At 37.1% G+C, this 14039-nt stretch overlaps 1 protein-coding gene across 6 annotated transcripts in view; it reads right to left on the bottom strand.

Moving 5' to 3' along the window:
• ENAH (ENAH actin regulator) overlaps positions 1-14039 on the bottom strand; it is a 95171-nt gene that overhangs the window by 40578 nt on the left and 40554 nt on the right. For all 6 annotated transcript variants that reach the window (XM_064446350.1, XM_064446349.1, XM_064446351.1 and 3 more), the window contains exons 2-3: positions 7848-8013; positions 6161-6338 (exon numbers count right to left, since the gene is read on the bottom strand). In XM_064446350.1, coding sequence (XP_064302420.1) covers positions 6161-6338; positions 7848-8013 — 344 coding nt within the window. The remainder of the gene's footprint in view (positions 1-6160; positions 6339-7847; positions 8014-14039) is intronic.

Genomic DNA, 14039 nt, shown 5'->3' on the forward strand with positions numbered 1-14039 from the left:
CATGATTTTATGACAACACCTGGTTCCCAAAAGGCAGACTTAATACAGCTGCAACTTCCACTGGTATTGTTTTCAAGACAACAATATAAACCCTGAAAAGAAAAATATACTAACATTCCCCAATGTTTATTAAAACAAAACCTTATCCACAAAATTAATACTTCTGTGTATGTTTGCCATGCAGTCAAGACCAACTCCAAATTTTAATGAAATTCTTTAGATTGCTGAACCAAACTTTAATGCTTTCACCTGATACAACGTCAATCCTGAAGAAACTCACAAATCAGAAATACCACACAGGCAACCCTTAAAAGGGAGTATAGCTCCGAAAACTTACCAACTCTCCCTTCGCTTCCAAATACCACAACTAACACTGATAATGCTTTCAATAATCTTATGTGCAATTAAAATGGAACAGAAGTATTTTGTCCACTGAACAGTTAAAATTCCTTTAGGACAATATTTTGGCATATAAATCATTAGCTAGTAAGGATTAGGTATTATAGAATCTAGTAACTAAAAAAAATTTCTTTGATCAATTCTACATTTATAAGGAAAAGAAAAAACTTACTAGCAGAAATAGAGATAATACCCAACTTCTCACAACACAGGTAATAATACCACATCATGTTACTCCCATTCTGACAGGGCGTGCTGACAGCCTGCTCGAGAGGCTTACCAAGAGTACAGAGACAGTGTAATTACTTCATTGCAGTAGAATAATTTTCCTCTCAAAACAGGTTTTAGCATGATGTGAACTATAACAGTATGAGCACAAGCATCTGAAATCCTATAGTCTCTACAACATATCCCAATTAGGCAACTCCAGTTTTCATTTCGGTTTGCACTTCCCAAAGATACTAAATTATTCAATCTATGAGTACATGCATTCCCCATCAGCAAGGATTTAATGAACTATCTTTGCTGTAAGAGAAAGGACTGCACATGGACAACTTAACTTCTAGCATTCCTAATCATTTCAAAGAAGTTTAAGCTCAATGTTTTTTCCCCAAGATAAGGCTAACAATATAAAGAGACCCTGGAAACAAAACAAGTTTCTTTTTCCTCCTCCCCATTTTCCTACAAAGTGTCACCTAAGCCAATATTAGAACAACCTTCTATTAGAAAGAATTAGAATAGGCTTATTTACGGTTGTATGACACCCTTCAGCTCTTCTTTTGCTGCTTTCATTTTCTGCAATGAACAACTCGAAGTAACACCTCAAATCAAATTACACACATAAATCTCACAATTAGTCTCTTAGCAAGGCTTCCCTGGGACTGAAGACATGCCACACAAAACAAAGCCAATTCCAGCTGAACTAGAAGAGATTTTTTTGCAGCAAAACTGAGTATGATGCCCCTTTGTTCCTCCCATCTCCCAACACACACTTGTCTTACTTGCCCCTATTCCTTCAAAAGAATAATTAGTTTTCTCACACATCAGAGAATTTTTTCAGTCATCTAATTTCCCTTCATTGAGGCTTTACTCTCACTCCAGAGTCACTTTCATTGCAACACTGAGCTCTACTTAATGAAGATAGGAAATTTTTCTTTGTAATGCAATGCAACACCTTTGCAGAAAACAGTCATCTTTATGACGGACAATTAAGACCAGTTACTGAGTATCTGAACACACCACACCGCCTTAAAGCCAGAAATCCTCTTCAAATGATCTCTTAAACTGATGACTCATACTTGTCATTTGATGAAGCTATAACTTTTGATGACCTCAGACAATTATTTAATGAGTAAGTCTTTCAAAAATCTCCCAAAAATATATCAGGAACAAATCTTAGTTCGTTTTTAATACATGTCCTAAACAGTAGGGAGCAGGAACTTGTAGCATTAGTAGTCTGCCTTAAATTCCAGGAGAAAGTGCAGTTCTGTAGTGTTCTCCTCTGGATTTGCAGGTGGCTTACAAGCTGCTCCACTAGCCAGCAGGAAAATAGGGTCTGGCTGAATAGCTACTAGCCAATACAATAATCCAAACCAGAATGGAGTGAAAACACTGACTTTTATGTTAATGTAAATGTAAATGTTCCAGCCTAAGAGAAATTAGGGCAATCACATGATCAGCACTGCAAATAGGGTGGGGGGGTGGGGGTAGGGAGACATGGCATATTTCAGATAATTTCACTGACAAGGCCACCATCAGTTCAGAGTCCTTTGAGACAAACCTATACTGTTTTCTAGAAGAAAACTGCCAGTTGCAGTAAAGCCTTTACTCTGTCCCAACTTCAAACACTTTCATTCTGCATTCTGAACTCATTAGAACGACAAAACGCCCGTCACTGTGTGCTCAGTGGCACAGGCACCCAATGTCTTTGCCTCTGCTTCTGTAGATCCACTAGAGGGAGATCCTAAATTAAACAACCTCAAATTATGCCAGCAATACAACAGGTGAAGATGCCAACTGCAAGCAAGATCAATGACATTTTTCAAATATATGCAAGAGAAGGAGACTATTCCATTTTTTTCTTTTTAGTGAGAGAGCAAGAGCCGTAAATAACAGCTGACTTGCAAACCAAAAGGACGTCCGCAAAATAATCTTTAATATTGCTCAGAAGTCATTTAGATGTCTGTGAACCCTTGCATAAAGTTTAAAATTCATCTACAGCTTTATGAATTTCTGAACAGTATTCTCAGATAACATTAAAACTGCTTTCCTTTTAAGAACAAAAAACAACTTAAATTAAGTAAGCTAGTAAAAGAAATTGCCAAAATGAGCAAACACAGCGAAAAATAAGGATACTCTTAAGAATCAAACTTTAATTGTAAGCCATTATAGAGTAAAAGGGAAGTTATCTATACAGGATTTATTTTACTTGGGTTGGGAGATTCTTTATGCTGTTTTAAATATACTAGGAAATGCAGCAATTCACATAAATTATTAGAGACAAATTATCCTCTTCAGGCATAGATTTTTCAAGCAGTGTTGTCAGAATACCAACCAGGACTGCATATGTTAGACATTTTTAAAGTTCTACCAGATAACTTGGAAGAAACAAAATTCTCTCTATATAAAGTATTTATTAGCACAAATTCATTTTATAACATATACCCCCTAACACCTTTTTAAAGAAGGCTAATTTGTTTACAAGGGACAGGGGGCACGGGGCATTTGCAATCCATTTCCTAAAATGAAGAGCTAATATTACAGCCTTGGACCAGTCACCTGTCTAAGTAAATATTCAGCTATGTCAGATACACTAGGGAAAAAATAAACTTAACACCAAGGATTAATTTCTAGCTGCACTTTTAGGAAATTATACTGACTATAGAGAAAAGAAATGCATTAAACTTTGAGCAAGGAGTCCAATTAGTTTGTTTCTAAATTGCAAGCTACTTAGTATCCTATTTCCATTATTGAAGCAAGTGTGCTCAGAAAGATACTTCATCTTTTTCACCTCTTACGTTGATAAGTGGTCTGAAAAATTAAGTAATATGTAGATCATACACTTACAGACCTCCCAACTGGTAAAACTGAGGAACATGTTGACAGTATTTTAACACACATACATTATGAATGTTTATCTTTAAACTTTGGCTGGAAATGGTACCAGGCTTACAAAGTGATTCTATACGCATAATTATGAAATTTTTTTTATTTTTATTTTTTTACAAGCAGCAGTGCAAAACTACTCATCTTCAGATGTCTGCTGAAGCAACACTGACAACGTTAAGCTTTGTTTTTATTTCATCTTGATGGAAGCTAGTGCACCTATATGACTGTGAAATAGGTGATAGCTAATCTTAAACAGCCACAGTCCTTGGCTGAAAGAAGTTAGAGCAGAACAGGTATATCCTCCTGTGCCGACAGCGTCCACCATTAGGTTGTGATGCAGCTAATTACTCTATTTTGACTTGTACCACCTACTACTACCAAGTCAGGAAAGAGAAACAAAGTGACTATATTACAATTCAGACAACTTAGAGATTACAACCAGTCACTAACAAACATAATTACACAACTTAATTCACGTCCCTGTGAGACCTACATCTCAAAGCTGATAAGAACAATCCAGGTGAACTGCAACACTGTAGCCAGCAACTGGGACGCGACATTACAGTCATACTTCACTCTCATTTCATGAACCACACAAAAATACACCTGAAAAAAATTCCCCCCAATCATCAGGGATTAATTGGTATTAAGTTGAATAAAGCAAGCAAACTCAAACAAAAGGGCCACTTCAGAGATCATTGAAGAGACAACTGGCAGAATGATTTGGAAGAATTCACAATTTGGGATGAACAGAGGACTGAATGCTAAGCACAGTGATTTTTATACTCATTGCAAATCTCTGCTCCCTTCCTCCTCCCCCCACCATTTAAAGAATTCCTGAAGTGATGCAACAGAAACAAGAGTTATTTTCACCAAGTTGTTTGCTCCTGTGGAATGACATTGATTCTAGGCTACTGTTTGGATGACATTTTGTATTATTAAAGTCACATTCAAGGAACCCCCTAAAAATGACTCTTTTTTTTGTCCAAGTCTAAATAATGAGTCTTTATGAACTGAAGTAGCATCTTAGGTCAATAAAACTTCTACTACTGAAGAATATAACAACATAGTTCTTAGTCCACGTATACTTTGCATAAACAGCAAGAGAACTAGTCATTAGATGAATTACAATAATCTGTGAAATTAAAACACAGGCACGCTGACCATTAAAAAAAAATAGCACTGTCATGCCTGCCTATTATTTCAGCCTCTCTAGTAGCTCAGTTTTAATGTTTAGATAAGGAGTTAAATTAAATTATGAAAAAAATATTATGTATATACACATACACACTTGTTTGAAACATGTTGTGCCAAAGCCTTCAAGTACAGGTAACAGGACACAAGATAAAACCCTCAAACTTGAGGTGATTACCATAAATCAGGCCTTTTCAGATTTTACATCGAATATGTAGAAATCAACACTTCATGTGTCCCCAGATGTTAGTTGGGAAATGGATGACAAACAGTCAGAATGCATGAAATATTTACAATCAAACAACCCTTAGGGAAAGGAGAACTGAGGGATTTAGAGGAGAAAACTGAAACATCCAGCTGATAAGTCAGAAAATGGGCTACACAACTAGATTATTTTAGCTGGCAAAAAGAAACCTCATACCTCTAGCTACCCTTTATATTTTGGCCTCATATGCTGTGTAACAGCATAAGCACTGCAGAATGTATCATCCTACTAGGTCTAGATAGCTTAGTTTCAAAAGGTAAGTCTTGAAACAACTATCAGAATGAAGAGCAGCTTGATAAGCCACCCTTTGTTGCTGTAGTTGAGACAGCACTAGTAAGGTTATCCACAGCCTCTCTGCTACACAAAAGAAAGAAAACTGGCACAGAAGTACTACCTCTTGTTGGACAATCTTTAAAGTTTAATCAGGACAAAAGAATTCTATTTGGTTACAAGAACATGAAAGTCTCTTGAAGTCTTGTAAAATAAGAACGCCTTCTGTGTGTTTCCCAGTGTTAATACAGATCAATTTGCTGTAGACCCTGTCTAGAATGTATTACACAGACACCACCTGAAGCCTGAAAGCTCTAACTTTTCCACAAATGTTTTAAATGCTTTATGTCATCCTGTTCTCCAAAATAAATGATAGATCTGTTGTCTAAATTATATGTGCTCATCTGAATGTTACCTCTGGATCCAAGGTCTCCAACCTAGAAAACTCTGTAGAGTAAGAACCGTCAAAGAGGATGACATGAATTCCAAAGTTTGAACGGAATAACCCCATACATTTTCATAATAATCCAGTACTCAATGAGAAGGAAAAACACCAAAACACATTAAGAACACTGGATGTCTTTAAAAATCCTGAAAAGTACCCTGATTAAGAGCTACACACTTGTTGGGCAGATGTTTTTGTTCTGTTTCCTAAAAAAATGCGGTCAACAAGTTTCTATATGTAATAGATAACAAGAAAACAGGTTTACTTGTTAGAAATTGCATTTACACAGATGGCAGTCAAATTGAGAATCACTATTAGGCAGCAGCAATTAGGCAGACAAAACATCCAAATAATTAAAATGGCTAAAGGCTGAATCATGATTAGAAACAAGACTTACTGACTTTTAGGTATAAACATTCAAATTTTTTCCATCTCTGTATTTGAACAATCTTGAACAAAAAAAGTCAAGAGACTCTTACCAGCTTCCTGTGAATTTAATACTTCTAAGGCATGCATCATGGCACTTGCGAAGACATTGGCATCTTCTTTGCTGCCAAAATTCAGACCATACACCTGCCTAGCATCACGCCATTGGTGGAAGGTCTGTGTAGCCTGATTGTACTTCAGCCCTTTCGGAATGGCACAATTTATTACCACCTATAATCATAAAAAAATCACTTATGTTTAAAATTGCTGTTTCAGCTTCATGTAGGTTTTATTCCCTAACCACGTGGGTTAATTCCGGTCCCACAATCCACAAGATGACAATGTTGAAGCACACAGACACTTCAATTTTAATTCTAATGCCACATGAAATCAGTGAAGAGAACACACAAGGGGACTAATGAGATATTTTATATCAACTTTTGTAGCTTAAGTGTTCTCATTTCAAATGATGCAGTGATGTTTTGTAACAGCAATGTAATAATATGAACATTTCTGACTTAGTAGCAGAGTACTTGATGTGAACATGTATTTGGATTTCAGAAACTCAGGCTGCTGCGCCCCTTAGCTTGCTGTGCTTATGTGGACTTCTACTATGCCTCACGAGGTATCATTTTGCAGGGTAGTTATGGCTTACACAAAAGGTGATAAATTCTAGTTAGTAGGACAACCATTTATTACAAGCTACGTTCCACTGAGAGGATCCCATTGCACTTGGATAACTATATCCTCTCAGTTTTTTCCACTGAACAATGTGAGAGGGAAAAAAAAAAAAAAAGAACAAACACCCTCCCAAAACTCACCAGGTTTGTTCTCAAATGAATAGACAGGGATCATTTATTCTTGGAATAGGTGTTTAATGACAAACCACACAGGAGATCATCAGCCTATGCTTCAGGTATGTGATAAAAGACCAAGAACAGACCAAAAGAATTTTATGAAATGCTGGGAGAGAGGCGAACAGATATAGAAGCCTTCCTCACATAAAAAGATTAGATGTTTAACCCCAACCCAAGCATCACAAAGTAGAGCATATTTCAAGACAGAGCACTAAGTTTTCCATTTAATCAAGATCTAATAACTTCTTCATCAAGGAAATTATGATCTAACCCTTGTTGCTCCCTTCTGAAGCTCTCAGAGTGGGAGATAATCAGCATTACCAAATTTCAGAAGTGTGGGTGGGTTTTTTGTTGTTGGTTGTTTCCTCTTTTTCGGGGTGGGGGGGGGGTGGGGGGGCAGGGGCGGGGAGCAGTGCTTGGGTTTTGTTTTTGTGTTGGTGTTTGGTGTTTTTTTTTTTTCTTTTAATGTACTGATCTGGGGAAATGACAAATCATGCATCCAACTCTTCATAATACAGGAAGAGCTGCAAGAGAACTGTTGGTACCTATGTAGACTGCAGCTAAGAGCAGAGAGTAGGGAAGAACAAAAGTTCTTAGGCTGACACTTGGCCTTAAAGAGAATCAGATGACTTCTGTGTACACCACTAGCCTTTATATCTGTCTGTAGGAAGGAATGGCAAAGAGTGCACAAGGACTATCGCCTTGGACGTATGTAGGGTGCTTTGTTTACAGGGAAGACGACATAATAGAGTTTTGCTATTTCAGCTCAAAATTTATTATTTACAGTTTCCCATAATTTTACTGAAGACTTATCTCTTAATGTTAAAAACAATTTATAAAGTAACTTAAGATTCCTTTTCCAAATTTTCAGAGATTCACTTACCTGATGATCCTGAATCTTCCTGCCCACTACTCTGAATGTGTTGTTGCCTGTGTGATGATATATATGAACTCTGCTGAATCCAGTTGATCCACCAGCTGGTACCCATTTCTTATTGGCATCATCATAGACCATTACAGCAGCTCGTGCTTGGCAGATACTCTGTTCACTGTTGAAATACAAGTATTTTAGAGTAGCACATTAAATTACTTGTGCCAAATCATCATCTTTTTGATGAAAGTTTTTTTTTTTTTAATGCAAAACATTAATGTAATACTCCTTGCAACTTGCCGAAACATCCACCTTTCTAAATATAAAACTGCTAGTGCTCTGACTTCTGCTTAAAGGTGTTCATTCTGAAAAGTTGTGGTCAAGACAAACAGGCCTAACTACTAATGAAAGAGGCCAAGACGAGATTTATTCTTCCCTTTTCTGCACTTTTTCCCCTTGCAGGTTTTCTCCCCCCACCCTTTCTCCTCACCCCCAACCACAAATGTTAATTAAATGCCACAACTATATACAAAGTTTTCTGCGAAGACTGGAGAACAAACAATCTGGAGTTACACTAGCTTCATGGAGCTTTACATTTTCTAGTAGCAATTACTTCTACAAGAAATGAGGATTGGAAGGCCTTTGCTCCTTTTAACATATTAGAAGAAAACACACATGCGATAAAGTTCAGCACAAAAAAATTCACCTGCTCATAAATGAAATGCTTTTTGATTTTGACTATTTTACAAGAGTTGACACCTAGATGTAACATTTTCTCCCTGAGAAAATGTTCTATTGATTACCAAAAACTTCAATTTCATCAGTAGCTAATCCTGATCATGGCAGTCAGCTGGAAGCTAAGGTACAGCCTAAAGTTAAAAGGGAGCATATCATCATGTCATCGTGTTAGAAAAACAAGAAAGCAGACATACCATAAATAGACTATTTATTAGGAGAGGAGTGGGTGATATTACACAAGTTGTCTTTATGGGAAACGTCCAGATGTAGACAGGAAATAAAAATAGAAAGGAATCATTTCTTATCAGTATGTCAAATTCTTTGAACATACCACTCTAGCATATCCAACATTATAGAAAGCACACGATGCCTGGCTTGCAAAGAATGTAGCCTGCCATTTGGAAAACCAAGAAGGTTGAAGAGGCATGCATTCTTCGTAAGTTACAGAAGGAAAGTAATAAAATATATTTCTTCATATTTTATGAAGGAGGGATGACTCCCCCCCAGTCTTACCTGGTGTTTTTGAGGGTTTTTATTGGTTGGTTGGTTGGGGGGGGGGGGGGGGGTGTTTGTTGCAGTTTGCAGTTTTGTTTGTTGGGTTTTTTTTTAAGACCATACTGAACTTCCCAGTATCTTATTTCCATCTTCCAGCACAATAAAAATCAGCAGTGTATCCAGCTTTTCTGTTAGCTTTCAATACTAGCATTTTTGAGAAAACATAGCATCAATTCCTATCACACTTTCCATGGCACTCCAACAATTAGAAAAGCACTCAACACTGGGATGCTTTTCAAGACTAGGGGAGAAGAGAAAATACCGAGATCATGTCTCTTACGCGTATGAGAGATTCAAGGATCAGATGAGGAAATGTATTCCTAATTTTAAATACACATGTTCTAGTCTCATCACCTATTCAACAGCTAAATCAGAATGGGATAACAACGTCTAATTAGACTGCCTTTTTTCTAGCCAGAAATTAGTTCAATATAAGGATAGTAAAATTATAATACACATATATACGGTGCTTCTTTTCTAAGCATAGTTCATCTTATAGTTTACAAATCAGACAGAAAGGACCACATCTGATCCAACAAGAAAGTTTAGATGGAAAGAAAATGAAAAGTTACAAGTCTTAGGTGTTTCACAGTCCCATTAGAAACATGCCACAGGTAAATACGAAGGTTCCCTCAGCTGAGAAGGACAATGCAAGAACCTATTGGGTTTCTTTACTTTTAGAGTATTTTGACACAGAACTATCTTAAAGTTCAAACCTAGAAACATTCTGTACTGTTCGCTGAGTACAGAAAAACCAGTAGTAGTTTTTCTAAAATGCATAGCAGTTATTACAGAAAACGTCTGTAAAATTTCTAAACCTGAAACAAATTTTTGCTACATTTTAATTTAGATCAATCATGGGAATGATAAACCATAGATGACAGGACCTAGATACGGACTTGGAAGCAGAGGCTTGTGGCTTGCAGGGTTCTTGCCAAAAAATATCTTAATCTCAATCATGAGTCAGACAGATAAAAAGATCTTTTAGATTCTATTAAAAATTGAGACTATGAGTATAAGCTAATATGTTCCAATTACAACGAAGGTAGAACCAGAGAGTGATTGAGTAATGGTACAGTGATCAGAAGACTTAATTAATAGGACAGACCATCAAGTTCAGACATTCTTATTCAGAGCATTCCCACTCTTTGCCCTGCCACAGGCCTAAGTTTTTGTGAAAGCTCTGGTTTTACATGATTTTATTTAACATAACAGGAATAAAAACCTACTCATTTTAGAACTATTTGGTGTTCAAGTGGCACAATTCATAAGTGCAAATCAGACGACCTTGAGCAGAATTTCTAGATTTTCTTTAACAACTGGTAAACTGTTTTTAGTTTCACTTCTCAGGCTATGCCTTGTAACTAGAAATATTACACAACTCTAGATCTCAAATATTTCATGCTCCATTTAAAATAAAATAATTTTCTTAATAGCAGGGGATGATTCTTAACCATATAAAGATACAAGATGATTCACATACTTTAAAAAATGACAAATACAAACAATTTCCAGTTGACCTAGGCAATCATTACACAATAAGCCTTCTGCCTTCATTTCACACAAATCCTGTAACAAAAATTTGAATGTTCCAGGTCTATAATTTTCATATCCAGGTACCAATCTGAAGGTGAAATATTCCCCTCCTGCCAACAGTTCCCACCACCCATCACTTTGTTTATCAGACTGCAGCAGTAAGATGGAAAAATGAAGCTATCGCTATCAGAAACAAATTAAACCATCACAGTGAGCTAGCCTTTTTCCTGGGTTCAAAAATTGCACATTACTAGATGTGGGGGAGATCAATTCAATTTCTTTCTCTTAGTAAAAAGTTCTGCACTCTAAAGTGATTACATTTTATTTTGAAGAAAAGCATGGAAGCAGGAACTTTGGCAAACAAGAATCTTTAGATCTGCTCTTCAATGACCATTTAATAGTTCAGTATTCAAATATAGCATATTATATTACAGCAGTTAGACACCACAAAGTGTTTAAGTATAAAAAAACCCTTGCTTTTAAAAAAATATGATGTACACCTGAATTTCACTAACTTCAAAGGGCTACACCAAATCAAATATCCATGCTGTTAGCTCATGACTTTATCTTTGACAGGTCTAGTGAAAAACAAGGTTTGGTTTTCTTTCTACAACCCACCTTTTCCTAGGAAAATGCTGATTTTTAACATACAGACTGTTACTAGGACCGGAGCCAGTGTCCTTTGTATTCCTCTACTACATATGAACTGAAATTTCAGTTCAAAGGAGCAGGAGCCAAGTGAATCAGAACAGTAGTGTTTAATCATATTTCTTGATCTTCAAGCTTATTACACTTCCCTGCTGTACTTCTAACAGCATTCATCAGTTATCTCAGTATTTATACATAAACTCTTCACAGTGCACAAGATTTTCTGTAATACATGTGTCCCTTAAACTGCAGGAACTGACTGGAAGACGCTAGAAGATTACTGACTTCACTCACTGCACCAGAATCACTTTGGTCTGATCACAAACACTTTTTTTTTTTTTTTTTTTAAACAAACTGACAACTTCAGCACTAGTGGGAAATAAACAAGTTGGCTAGAGTCATGTTGAAAGAAAAAAGGAAAAGGTTCTTCATCTATTTGCTGTGTCATTAGGCCTTCAGAAGAATCCTACAGGATTTACTTACCTATCTACAGATTTTTTCCTTTTTCTGGTGCGCTGTACTGGTGTAATAGTTCCAGAAACTATTACACTTGGATTAGCCTGCACCTTCCCAACATGAGAGCTCATTAGGGGATGGAGGAGAACTACTGAAGGGATCCGTCTCCAGCTTCAAATGCTACTGCCAAAGGCACAGCTGCTCAAAGAACTGATTGCTAACTTATTGGGGAACTAAAGTGACAACCTAAATATTAACTGGGAAAAATTAAGAAATTTTCTGTTCCCAAGTAAACTTACCAAACTAAGTATATGAAATTATATACAGAAAAGGGAAAATTCATAAAAGGGAACATTCATGCAAAACACTGCTTACCAAACCTGAGGAAACGAAGTGTACGAGCTCTCATCCCAAAATGTAGACCTTGACAAATAGCTGGATAAATGTATGTTAGCAAGAGTTCTTCTCTAGACAAGGATGTAAAGCTCTGATTGTTGAAGCCAACCGTAATTCTGGATAAGTCCACCTACAGCAATACCATATAAAGCCAAAGACAGAGCGGTTCTTTTTTATTTGGGGTGGAAGAGTGGGGGGAGGTCTGGCACTCAAAAGGCTCACAAGAAAAAAACACAGTAGTAATGAATCATAAGTATGAGATTATACTTATGGGAGAATATACTTTCCTCCTCCAGTGATGAGATCATACGGAAAGCTCAAAAAGCATAGCAAACTGAGCCCTAACAAGACATCATTCTTTCGCCCAGATGGAATGCATTCATTCTTTCACATCCCAAGTTCTTAAGCTCAATGCACGGCAACACCGTTGCACAGCCTGCTGACCTAAGCCTTTTTTTCTCTCTCCCCAAGAAGTGGATGGTTGGTTTTCCTCTCTCAATAGCTAAAAAGAAGAAACAGACTTAAATGATCAAACTCATATGGAAAACAGCATGATTGCAGCCACAGAAAAAATTGCTTAAATATACATATGAGAGTAAGGAAAAGCTGCAATTGCTCTGATTCTCAACCTTTAGTATTTTTGTCAGTGATGTAACAATGAGGTTTTTCGAAAAAATCATATCCCATTACTACTTCTTCTGGTGATTCAGGGTTTTGGCTTTTTTTGCCATGTTCTCAACTTACAGAAACATAACAACATGTTCTTAAATGTGCAGTCTTCGTGGGGCAGAAGGAATGGAAAGAGACGCTGATTCATCAAACGCCTGTTTAGGATTTTCAAATCATGTGGCACAAAGCTAGAAAGAAACTCCAAATATTTCCAATACTAACATCTTAAAATATACATTTTTTAAAAGCAGCTAAATGCTGGTCCAGATATTGAGTTTTGCATCTTGGCAGTGCTGTTTTGTAAGACGATTTTCCCTGCTTGTTCCTGAACCCCGACTGGCATATCACAGTGAAAATGCGTGTTCTCCCCTTCACCATTAAAAAACAAAAATAAACAAACAACAAAAACCCACACAACATACTGTGTGCTGTACCACTACTTTCTATTGGCTAACACAGACACTTTGTAGACAAAGGTATCGTGTATCCTAAGCTGCTCATTTGTCTGGACTCAACAGTTGAGCTTCTTGTTAGCATCTGGAAGTTAACATAAAAATGTTTCCAATGCCCTCAGATATGCTCCTCACATTACGGTCTGCTGAGAGCCAGATTGAACTCAACTACATAGATTATTAATATTTATTTTTGGGAGTAGGGGTAGGGGAAGAGGTTTGGATTTGTTTGGCGGGGGGGTGGGGGGGTGGTGAGCAGGCAGAGGGGAAGAACATTGGGTCACTTAAGTTTTTAACTTATAATCCACTGCTTTAATTTTACTCATTCTTTGAGCTTCAGAGCTTTACCGCAAAGCAAATCTCAGAGGAAGCTGAGCGTAACAGTCACCAGCTCCTCCTGCCAACTAGACTGGCATCCACGCCACCAACAGGACATCATGAAAAAATGTAATCCGTTTGGGCTCAGCAACAATTAACATAGTAGTTCTTCAAATAAATTAATTTCTCTGTAACTCATCCTCACTTGAATGGCAAGAACCTCAACTTTTTCTGCATTACTAAAACCTAGCTGAATATGCTGCTGCAGGGGGGAACATGATGTGCTTGGTACAGCACAAGGAACTATGCTGTGCTATGCTACACGCATCCAACTTCAAATGATGTGGCGTGCCCGCTCCAGCACTTCAGCTAGTACAGAATTTAGCTTTAGATTTCAGAATAAAACTAAATTGAGTCCAGCTGATTTATCTGACTG

The sequence above is a fragment of the Phalacrocorax carbo genome, chromosome 3, assembly GCF_963921805.1.
Source record: "Phalacrocorax carbo chromosome 3, bPhaCar2.1, whole genome shotgun sequence".
Taxonomy (NCBI): domain Eukaryota; kingdom Metazoa; phylum Chordata; class Aves; order Suliformes; family Phalacrocoracidae; genus Phalacrocorax; species Phalacrocorax carbo.